We start from the raw sequence: 12,650 nt of genomic DNA, 5'->3' as shown, positions 1-12,650 counted from the left end.
TGTGTGTGTGTGTGTGTGTGTGTGTGTGTGTGTGTGTGTGTGTGTGTTTCATCCAATTTCCCACTTAACATTACCTAGGGGACAACTTATAGTTTTACAAATACACAATACTAATTAAATAGAATTCTATATGCCATAATACCTAAGGTAAAAAGGAAAATACACAGGGACTTAATTTCTTTTGGGGATTAAAATAAATCCACATACTTTAGATATATGTGGCACTTACCAAGAAAAAAGTTCATCACTTTTATTCCAAGAACTTTTCTGAAGACATATCACTTAGCTTGTTTTTCAGAAATCCTTATATAGTTATCAAGAAGTCAGTGCATAAATTAACTCATAAAAATGAACAGGCTTCCAAGTTCTAACTTCTTCTATTGTAAGAAATAGCTTATTCACATCATAGCATGTTTACTTAAGGGAAGACATAGAAAGCATAAGGCTTTTCTCTATGAAAATCAATTTTGTATTCAGGCCACATTATCTCAACAATATTCATTTGGAAACATAAAAATCATCACCACCCAACTTTAAGATTTTGTTATGGCCCCTACTAAAAGACCTGAATCTCAAAGTAAGTTAATTTGCCGCTTTTCCCTTTTAAACATAAGAATCAGAATTTTTTCTAATACTTTACCTGTCTCCTGTTCTCAAATCCCAGGAATCTTACTGTAATTGCATTTAATATGGAAATAAATAATAAAATACTTTGGATTTTATAAGTTTCCCTTTTAATATTTACTAAAAAAGCCCAAATGCATTCCATATTGAAAAACAATGGAATGAATTGAATGTGAAATCGATTCTGCTAGAAAATCTAAGTTAAATAAAAAGCTAAACTCGAAACACAGGTGGAATAAATCCAATCACATATTTCTCATGGGACACTCCAACTCCATATTTCTATTTGCTGAACATCTTCATAATGGCAAGAATCAGGTAAGGAGTGAAAGGCAGGCTTTTTACAGAAAATTAAGTGAAACCTTCACAAATTATTTTAGCTATAGAGTACTAGACAGGGTTTCAGAAATAACTTTTAATTTATACAAAATCCTCAACAATTAAGATTTTGTTGTCATATTTGATAAGCAGAAATGGATTGGCTAACTTTTTTTTGAAGTGTAACTGGTGTTCAGCATACATAAGTCAGAATTTGTCTAACTATGCAATCAGACATTAAAAGGATTGATTGGAGAACTTTACAAAATAAACCCTGACAGAAAGAGATAGGATGTCTGTAAATAATTCTCCCTGTAGCTTTAAAGCAGTTATTATGAATGCTTCAAACCCACATTTAAATTTATTTTTACAAAACACTAAATATCAGCTATGTAATAGTACAACTTCAGGGAGGAAAGGGACAGAGTGTGAAAGTCCACCTGTTCATTTCACAAATATAGAAATTCTGCCCTCTCAGGAAATACAACTTGCCTAAGGTAACCCAGTAAAATAATGAAAACACTAGATAAAGGCAAATGCTTCCAATGTTTCTGTACCTCAGACATTTTTATTTTTATGAAATTTGCCAGTATATATTCTTCTAACTCTAAAGAGTTTAATAAGATTTACTCTTTCCTGGCATACTTTCAACCAGCAATTATAAAAAAAATTAGTAAATTTATTAAGTGGTTTTTCTAAGTGAGTGAGCTTTTTTTTGTACTTAGATAAGTTTTTAAAAGATTCCAAGGTTCAATTTGGTCATAACTCAGTTGCCCTGGGATCATCTTATTCACTAAGGAGAGGCAGTGAGAACAGGTATAGTCTTACATTCTGCAAGTTGAACTGCAGCTGTTGTTTATATGGTGCAAATTCCTGGGCGAGTTCATATCCCTCGTGGTAAAAAGTAAATAAACCCTGAAGGAATGACAAAAGCTGCAAAAATAAAGAGATACAAAAGAAACCATGAAAACGTGTTTTTTAAAAATGATGATCAAATATAATAAATTAGAGAAATTATATTTCATTCTAATCTCTCAAGCTAACAAATTTTGAATCTCCTTACCTAAGTAGGCACTAGAATTATGGATGTGAAACAGAAGACATGGAAGTTAAATTTTTCTTTTTGGTAGACGTGATTTAATATTTAAGTCTTGTCATGGACAGGTGTCAAGTCAAGTACTCTAATCTTCCAATGCACTGACGAAATATCCAGGAGAGAATATTAATGGGGATAAAGACCAAAGGAACATAGAAGAGATTCTAACCAAAATAGGGAGGTCAAACTTGTGCAGATGTGAGGAAGACTAAACCAGTAAATTAGAGATAAAAGTACCCAAGGAAAGGAATAAGGATGGCCAGATGAAATTAAGAAAAATATCACAAGGTGGCAGTACTGGTTTGGGTATTAAACAGACAACACTTAAGCAGCAGGAAGAACTCAAAACAGAGGGAAGAACTGAGCAAAAACATGGTGCTAGATACAGATCTTTCATGTAAGAGCTACAGTAAAATCTCCTTTAGAAAAGCACAATTTCTATGATCCTAGCCTTCTAATCCCAAATTCAGATGCGCTTATTTATGATGTTCTTATTTGTAAAGCAAGAGCAGCTCTCCATAGAGTTACAGGACACAGTTGTTTATATGAAATGTTATAACTGAAAAATAATTTACTTAAATTTTTTCATTTAATTCACTGGGATTTTATTCCACAGACATGTCCACCAATTCAATCTCATCCACAACTTCTTCCTACAATAAAGTTAGAAAATATTTTTGAGAAGTGGCTAATGTTTTTCTAATTCAAATAGCATAATATGTCTGTAAACTATTATTTTAAATTAAGGAAGAAACACAATTTGAAACCATTTTCGTATGTGAATAACATCCCATCATTTCCTCTGTCTGGGGAAGAAGGAGGATTCAGCTAAGCATCAACTGGTATGTATGTGTGTTATGATTTCCAACAGTTAAATACTGATTCTACAATGACCTAATGCTCTTATTCCTATAACAAGTCAACTTCTTACAAAATTATGTTTGTTTTGGAAAGCATATACTTTCAAATTGGTTTTAAGTTGTTATATTTTAAAGAATTTCCTTCACTTGTTCAACAATTCCTGATAATGTGTCAAAATGTATTGTTTGCAAATTTTAGAACTATTTTACACTGTCAATTTTACATCAATAATTATTATCAAAACTAAAATTCAATAGCTTATCCTTTACTAAAAGTACGCTATATTTGTTAAATTACCCAATAATTTAAGATATATAGTTTGCACATACTGTGGCCCAATTAAAAAGAACTGTATCTTAAAATAGGATTAAAATTACCTTTACCTGAGGCTTGGATGTGTAGATTTAGAGATTTTCAGAGACAAAATAAGAAAATACTTTTGAAGTATTTAGGCCTTCTAAATATCTGAATAATAGTTTATGAAGTTGTTGGAAGGAGTATTGTTTAATTTTTTAATGTCTATAATTAGCCCTCAATTAAACTGTCTTATTAGGAACTGGATGCCATAAAAAAAAGATACTATTCTAATATCATGCTAAGTACCAAGAATCTAACTTATAAAGAAGATACTTTAAGACTATCTGCAATAAATATTCCCATGAAACACCCAATTCCCTGAGATCCATCTCCTATTGGCAATTTCTGGTAAAATTCAGATTCATTTAGTAGCAAACAAATATGTTTTAATCTCACAATGCATGCTGAGCACCCACTAGGAACAGTGCAATTCTTTGGGAGGTACAGAAAAATTATATACAAAGAACCACCTATCTTTTACTTTTGTTCCACATCTACTTTGGAAGTAGCATCTGGGAAAGTTTAATAAAGACAGCATGTATGAAGTAACTGCCTCTAGATGGTAGCAAAGTTAAATATTTCTTAAATTTGAATATATACTCATTCATTTCATCCTCAATAAATTCCATGATGTTAAATTAAGGAAACTTAATAGGACAGCCTGACAATCTTTAAGAATTGCATCTCCCACGTGTCATTTTCTCTGTTCAATGTGCCTGAGTGGGTGGAGTGGTGGGAAAAAGACTACTGTCTCAGCTTACCTTAAAGTAAACTTAACTTTTAAATAACAGTAACAATCACTACGAACTACTAGATAGACAGATTAGGTTTTAATATTAAGAAAGGCGCTTTTATCATCAGGACAAACTCATATAGCATTTCATTATTCCCAAGGGCTTTAGAATCAAATGACTTCTCCACTCCAAAAACCTGACCAAATGTAAAAACTGATACTGCCTTTATAGATAATCATTTAGCAAAACCCATTACAAGTCAGTAAGGGAACAGCTATTCATAATTTCCCAGCCCATTAATCACCAGGTTTCAAGCCTTAAGGGCTCACAGTTACCAGTGATACTGTGAATAGCAAAGTGAAAAAAGGTGTCAGGGTTTAGCATGGGAGTGAGGGGCAGACCTCCGAAGCAATTTGGAGTAATTCCAGTAATTCCAGATGACTGCTGTCTAAACTGAGCAGCACTGGGATAATCAACACAGTGTGATATGGAACAAGGACAGACATATAAATCAGTGGAGGAGAACTGAGACTCTAGAAGTAAACCCATACATCTATGGTCAACTTATTTTCCACAAGGGTGCCAAGACCATACAGTGGATAAAGAACAGTCTTTTCAACAAAGAATTCTTGGACCACTGGATAGCCACATGCAAAAGAATAGAGTTGGACACCAATGTCACACCACAGACAAAAACGAATTAAAACTGGGTGAACAGAATGGTATGTGTATTATTATACAACCCAATAAGGTTGTTTTTCTTAAAAAAATAAAACAAACACTTATACACAGAGCACCACAATGTACTAAAAGAGATCAAAATCTTATACAGATGTTTACATTTGGCCACTGAAATCTCTAAGAAGATTGGAAAAGTAGGGCAAAGGCAAGGGATCAATTTTCGTCCTGTACAGGTGTCTGACCTGCAAATTACTGCTGTAGTCTTTGCTATTCTTTACTTGGAGGAAACAGAAACATGTTAGAGGACAGCTTCAGAATGACTACAGAGTGCTTTAAGTCTAATGCATGGACGCTCAGAGGAGTTTATCGAATGGAAATGAAAAAGTATCAAAATCTAACCCAATAAATGAGAAAACTGAAGAAAAAAAGGAGAGTCAAGGATGGAAAGTGGTCAGTCGACTGTGGCTTAGGGAGACAACTTTTAAAAGAGGGTGATGAAAGAAGGATGGGAGAACAAATGAATGAATGAATAGATATGCACATAGATTCAATTAATTTAAAAAGCAAAAATTTTTTGAAGTCATGGCTATATACTGCCTCAGCAGTAAAGTCTCACTGGAGTTCCTGAAGGTAAGAATTTCTAAGATCTCAAGGGGATGGAATTCAGATGAAGTAGCAGTAGGGAGAGGTAAAATTCTGTGGTAAAGGAACAATACCAAGGAAGAACAGTCAGCTTATCTTTTCAACTAAATGGGAATGAAGAAGGTAATGTGGCCATTGATATGACTAAGCCCAGCAGAAGCTACGTTTAGAACAGGCCTTTACATGATGGATTTTTTTTTTGGGGGGGAGTTGGTTAGTTTCTTTTTTTTTAATTTTTTAATTTATTTTAAAAAATTTATTGGAGTTTAGTTGATTTACAATGTTGTGCTAGTTTCAGGTATACAGCAAAGTGAATCAGTTATACATATACATATATCCACTCTTTTTTAGATTCTTTTCCCATATATGAAGTACAAGGGGATGAGTTAGCCAAACACATAGAATGCTTTTTTCTTACTTTCCCAAAATTCTATTCACTATCTAACTGCTATTATAAATTTCAGATGTTCAATGACAGTATCTAGAACTAAATCCAAAAACCAACACAGTTTTTATTTAAAAATATACGAGCTGAGGAGAGCTTTATTGTTTCATTTTTATAGAACGATTGCACTTAGGTTTTTCAGCAGGATACAAATGTAACCTTTAGTCCTACAGTGTTTTTCTTTTTTTTAAATGACATTATCTTATAGTCTCACTTTAATTTTCCCTAAATTAAATTTTCTACATTAAGGCTAACCAATCATATTGAAAAAGAACACAAAAGGTTTGACTTTCAAGACCCGAAAGTCTATATACTATCTGATAGTCTTTTTTAACTTAGCAAGTAGCTGGTGTTCAGTCTCAACATTATTCAAACTTTTTTAGAGAACCCACAAAGCATTTTACAGTATACTTCATGATATAATAAGTTAAAAAACTAAAGCATGTTAACTAAATTACCTGAAATTTTCTTCAGAAAATGATTTAAAATTAAATTCAGCAGAATAAGGGAAGAGGATCAAAAGCAGTGTGCTTTAGTTTATATTTAATAGTTTATTTTCATTTATCATATGAATTTTAAACATAATTCAAAAAGACTAAAATGAAGGCTAAAAAATACTCTAAAATGAAAATGTTATTACGGAATTTAGATGTATACTTTGAAGCATGTTAAAATTAAAAATGTGTTTTTGAAAAAGCTTTTTCTGGCTTTGAAGCCATACTAATAAATGATTCATCAATACTGTTTTCATATCTAGTAATAACAGTCCATGTGAGAGCTCACACTAGCTGATACCTTGCTGATGTTAATAATGAACCAGGCAATTACTCTGTGCATTACCTGCATCGGTTGAGACTCATCACAATCCTGGGAACTACATACAAATTTTTATCCCTGATTGACAGATAAAAACCTGAGGCACACAGACTTTGACAAGCGTGCCAAATTCACACAGTTATTAAGACTGAAGCCAAATTCCGTCTTATTGTCACTCAGCCATTATACTTTTCTGTCTCTACATGGAAAGTGGCCAGTCACCTGTGGCCTGGGGAGACAACTTAAAACAGGATGATGAAAGAAGGATGAAAGAACAGGTGAATGAATGGACAGGTATGTGCCCTGACTCAAGTACCTTTACCAAAGTAAAGGTCAATCTCTTACTTTCTTTTTCTAATTTTAAGGAATCAAAGTAGCTTTACAATCCAGTTTTCTAGGGTCATCCATTTTATTTGGTCAAAGCAAGTATTATTTAAGAAGAACTAATTTTTGTAATCAAGTAGCCATTAAAGCAGTAGGTGGTATAAAACTGTAACTTCAGACTTGGGTTCTCGATTCCTGGTTCTCCCCCTCTTTAGGTTTGTGACCTCAGGCAACTAATAATCTTTCTGTGACTTAACTTCCTCATCTGGAAGGATAACAACCACCAATAATAAATCCGTGGTGGGGTTCATGTGGGAGAACACAGAAAACATGGGACACATAGTAGTTGCTCACAAAACATTAGTCCCAACTAAGTACGCTCAAAGGCTATAATCAAAACATACACCAACTGCAGCTGAATGAACCATAAAGGAGTTGTCATAAAAAGATTCTTTTGGTTTTCTGAACCACAAACTTTCATGTCCCATAACAGACTTCTGAGACACTGGGGTTAAACTCTCTTAGGTAGGTTGTTCATGTTCAGCTACTTCTCAAGCTTTTTCTCCTAATCCCTCAAAATTCTCAGAAACTCCAGGCAACTCTGAGAAGTAGGAGCATCTTACGGTCAAGAGTCAGGAGATGATGTTTCTCTCTTGCTGATCTCTTTTCCCCCATTACAGACGTGAACTCAAATATCTTTTTGGCAAATCTCAAAGGTTGCAGCTAGGACTACCGGACAGAAATATAATGTGAACCACAAATGCAAACCAATGTGAAATTTTTAACTTTCTGGTAGTCACAAGAAATTTAAATCAAGTGAAATTTAATATTTTGATACAATGTATTCAAAAGATTATCATTTCAACATGTAATCAATATAGAAGAGGTTTTAATGATATTTCACATGCTTTTTAAAAATTTTTTTGTACTAAAGCCTTTTCAGTCTAGTATCTATTTCACACTTGGAGCACATCTTAATCTACACTAGTCTCATTTCAAGGGTTTGATAGACATACACAAGTAGTTGCTACCATACTGGGTAGTACGGGTCTAAAATCAGGAGTCAGCTACCATCACTTTCTAAATAAAATATGATAGATAAACAGAGGGGGAAAAAGGCCATTAAAATCATAAAGCTAATGGAGAACTGAGTTTAAAAAGCTGGTTTTCTGTATACTTCAAAAATAATTTATAAAAAATATATAAATGCCCCCTCTTTTTCCCTTGTATTAGACCTAGATTCTCCTTAGAATAATGACACTGTAGGAACATCTATTCCTAATATCATCTGAATATTCTGTAGAAGTTTTATTGTAAGTACAAATTGACCCTTAAACAATTTGGTAATTAAGGACGCCTACACACACACACACACACACACACACACACAAACACACACACACGACCTTTGCAACTCTATATATAACTTTACAGTCCTGCCTTGGTACGTTCTGCATCTTCAGACTCAACCAACCAGCAGATTGTGTAGTACTGCGGTATTTACTGAAAAACATCCAAATATAAGTGGGATCCACAAAGTTAAACTCATGTTGTTCAAAGATCAACTATCGTAGGATCTTGACATTAATTGAAACAATGTAAAATTATCTCAAATGATCATCATAAAGTAAGAATATTATTTAATGGGAATCACCAGGACTATTTATATTTTCTACTTGATATCATACAATCTGTATGAGATTAGTTGCATCCCTAAAGTATTTTGCTTTACTCTAATGCTTATTTGTTAAATAAATCTCAGCTAAACTGGCATAGACTGCTTCATTTCTGCAGTATAAAACTTTATGAAACAGGAATTGGATTTCTGCAGAAAAAACCCTGCAAAGATATTAAAGTATCCTCATGTTCTTTTATGTTTATAGCTCCTCCGGGCTTTGTTTTTGAAATTTTGAAAGCTTTTTTCCTGCAAATTGATTTGTAAATGTATAACCTAAAGAGCAACATGCCCATGTTCTATCGCTCCCGTTTCTATTCTTCTCAACATTGGGGTGGAAATTAAGTAAAACCCCGTGGATGAGACTTTGCGGCTGGAAATGAGAAGGAGACTAAACTGACAGTACTATTTGGTTTGGCCAGACATTCTAATAGGAAAAATCCAGCAGCCAGGAAAATATTTTGGAAGAAGGACAAATTTAACATTGACCTTGATTGTGGTGTCACCAGAAAGGCATGCGTTACAGAAGACTTATCATCAGACCGTCCCAGTTCGGGATACAGTAGAGGGAGAGAAGAAAACACATTTCAATTGAAGGACAATTTCCATTTCTCTTCCTATATTATCACAGGAATTCATAAATTCTTATCATTCCTTCTGTGACCTATGAGCAAACAATTTTACAACCTTTCCTTTATATACCTGGTGTCATCTTACAGAATGGTCTAGTTCACTGTTCCCAGACAGGATGGGCTATAAAAGAGGCTCAGATGGGGAAATAGGCTACCTGCATACCTCTCCAGAGAGAGAGAGGCACTACAGATGTAAAAGGATAATTCCAGGTGCGAGGAAGAACCGCAGAGAAGATGAGCACAGTATCTGAAGGGAATGGGAACAGGTAATGAAGGAGTATGAAGGAAAACCATCAGAATTAATGGGGGCATTCTAACAAAGAGCTAAAATTCAGAAATTCTAAGAGGCAGGCCATAAGGAGGAAGTTTGCCAGCAAGGAGAGAGGCTTCAAAAACCATGATAGACTTCAGAGGCAGAACTTATTACTCCATGAGAAGGGGAGTAGGAATTTTAAGCATTAGTCATCTTCATTGATTAGGGCTTATTAGGCTGACCAGTTGTCCATGAACCCCAGATGAGTTTCGGAGAGCCCCCCAAAAATTTTTAATCAGATCCTCAAAGCATCTGCTAAATAAGAGGTTATCAATTTACCCTAAGGGGTTTAAGGACTTAGCTCTTTGGCAAACAGAACTTGGAGTCAAGGCTGTCATCCCAAACACAGGGTTAAAGTTAAATCCCTGAGCCTGTGGTGTGGCCTCTGGTTCCTTAAATCCTTCTAGCTGAAGGGCTCGCCTTAGAAACTTGCCAAGTGTCCAGCAGAAAGCCAGGTGGCTATGGCTGAAGGGAGAGGAGTGAAGCAGAGGTGCTGGGAGCCAGGCAGGGGCTGATGACTCTTCCCAGACTCTGCCTTGTCTCAGTTTCTCCTCATCTTTAGGGAATCACTGATGGGCTTTCATCAGGAAATAAAATTTTCAAATATATTTTGAAATGGATCTTCCCTTCTCCGTGTCACCGTGTCACTAAAATAGGAATAGGGTATTTTATTTCCCATTATAAATAGATTTTTTATAAACTGACCTAGGAAGAAAAGTATGGCTTAAATTATATATTTGATTGCTTACATATTTTATGATTGCTACTCCATCATCACATGGGAACTGAGCACTATCTTGGCTATAGAACTCACCCTTATTCATCATAGATGATACCTCATGAAGATGCCTACTCAGGCAATATTGTAACATATTAGGGTATTACTTGGGAAAAATGCTAAGAAAATGAAGCAAGCTTATAAAGACCAGCCACCTGTTCTTTTTCTATAATGCCGTTTACATTAGGGAATCCATTACTTTTTACACTGACTTAGGAAAATAAATGACTTCACTGGAAAGTCAGGCAGGTCCCAGCCTTGCAAGGAAGCAGGGTGGAACAAAGGAAGAAATACAGCCTTACCTATTCTCCCTTCAACTAAAGGTTTGGTAAATGGGTCACTTTAGTGGTGAGGTATATTCCCTTAGGTATATGTAATATACATGCCTTAAGTTTTAATTTTAGGTTTCTTAAATCAATAGGCTATTCTTAGAGCAGTTTTAGGTTTATAGAAAAACTGAGCAGAAATTACAGAATTCATAATATGTATGAAATAGATAACTAATAAGAGTCTGCTGTATAAAAAATAAATAAATAAAATAAAATTTAAAAATTCAAAAAAGAAAGAAATTATAGAGTTCACATACACACCCTTGGCCCCTACCCACACAGAGTTCCAATTATTAACATCTTGCGTCAGTGTGGTACATTGGTTACAAGTGATAACCCAATATTGACATATTATTATTAAAGTTCATAGTTTACATTACAGTTTACCCTTGGTATTGTACGTGTTATGAGTTTTGACAAATGTATAATGAATAACATGTATCCACCATTACAGTGTCCTATAGATTAGTTTCATTGCCCTAAAGTGCTCTGTGCTCTACCTACTCACCCTCCCCCACTCCTCTCTCTCCTTTTATTTTTTAAAAAAACATAATTTTCAACAGAAAAAAATGCAAATTTTGTTTCAGAGATGTACTGTACCTACTATTTTATAGGGAAAATAAATCTTACCGGTTCGACAAATTCAAACTTCTTTTTTTCTTGAACCTCTTGAATTTTAAAGACATATTCTAGTGATGCCTCATAGAAATTTTGATGCTCTCGGTCAATCTGTGTATCTGCCTAAAAAGCACAAAAAAGGCAAATCATGACACAGGGAGCGATTACTGAAGGTCCTCTGTTAGAGAGGAACTCAAATCCTGTTTTACTCTAAAATCATTAAAAAAAAAATTAAGTCATTCAAAAAGTTTGTATATAGCAATTATTATGTCTTGGGAATACAGAGGCTAGGAAAACACAGTCATTGCCCTCAAGAGCTTATAGTGTTTCAAATGGGAAGAAAAATGCACATACACACACACACACACACAGAGCAAGCACACAACATTCATTAAAAAATTATTATAAAAGGGGTATGTAAAAATATATGGAAATCTATGGGAATCACAAGAAAGAGACAAATTCTGGGAGAAAATGGTGGTGTTCTGAGTTGAATCTTAAGGTAAATAACTGGCTGTGAAGAGTCAAAGATAAAAACGAGGTCACTCCCATGAAAAAGTAAAAAGGCATGAAAGAGTCTGACAGAGTTTGCCTTCAGAGTAAGTAAGTGGAAGGAAGGAGGGAGAAGCAAGTCTGGAATCACACTATAAAAGATCATGAAAACTGCATAATGTTTGGATTTAATTGAGGAAAAATCATCTGAGATTATTTTTGTGTATGGTGTTAGGGAGTGTTCTAATTTCATTCTTTTACATGTAACTGTCCAGTTTTCCCAGCACCACTTATTGAAGAGGCTGTCTTTTCTCCACTGTATACTCTTGCCTCCTTTATCAAAAATAAGGTGACCATATGTGTGTGGGTTTATCTCTGGGCTTTCTATCCTGTTCCATTGATCTATATTTCTGTTTTTGTTCCAGTCCCACACTGTCTTGATGACTGTAGCTTTGTAGTATAGTCTGAAGTCTGGGAGCCTGATTCCTCCAGCTCCATTTTTCTTTCTCAAGATTGCTTTGGCTATTTGGGGTCTTTTGTGTTTCCATACAAATTGTGAAATTTTTTGTTCTAGTTCTGTGAAAAATGCCATTGGTAGTTTGATAGGGATAGCATTGAATCTGTAGATTGCTTTGAGTAGTATACACCACCAAATGTAAAACAGATAGCTATTGGGAAGCAGCCACATAGCACAGGGAGATCAGCTTGGTGCTTTGTGACCACCTAGATGGGTGGGACAGGGAGGATGGGAGGCAGATGCAAGAGGGAGGAGATATAGGGATATATGTATACGTATAGCTGATTCACTGTGTTATAAAGCAGAAACTAACATACCATTGTAAAGCAATTATACTCCAATAAAGATGTTGAAAAAATCATCTGAGAATATTAAACAGCAGAGCCACATATTAGGTA

The 12,650-nt window shown here is 34.6% G+C and overlaps 1 protein-coding gene across 2 annotated transcripts in view; it reads right to left on the bottom strand.

Moving 5' to 3' along the window:
- Nucleotides 1-12,650, bottom strand: part of ARHGAP42 (Rho GTPase activating protein 42) — a 297,503-nt gene that overhangs the window by 62,032 nt on the left and 222,821 nt on the right. For both annotated transcript variants that reach the window (XM_027087755.1, XM_027087756.1), the window contains exons 6-7: nucleotides 11,256-11,366; nucleotides 1,771-1,875 (exon numbers count right to left, since the gene is read on the bottom strand). In XM_027087755.1, coding sequence (XP_026943556.1) covers nucleotides 1,771-1,875; nucleotides 11,256-11,366 — 216 coding nt within the window. The remainder of the gene's footprint in view (nucleotides 1-1,770; nucleotides 1,876-11,255; nucleotides 11,367-12,650) is intronic.

Source organism: Aethalodelphis obliquidens, unplaced genomic scaffold, assembly GCF_003676395.1.
Source record: "Aethalodelphis obliquidens isolate GAN/ISIS:26980383/991018 unplaced genomic scaffold, ASM367639v1 scaffold60, whole genome shotgun sequence".
Classification (NCBI taxonomy): Eukaryota; Metazoa; Chordata; class Mammalia; order Artiodactyla; family Delphinidae; genus Aethalodelphis; species Aethalodelphis obliquidens.
Note: the sequence above shows the minus strand (reverse complement) of the source record. Positions and strands in the feature narration are given on the sequence as shown.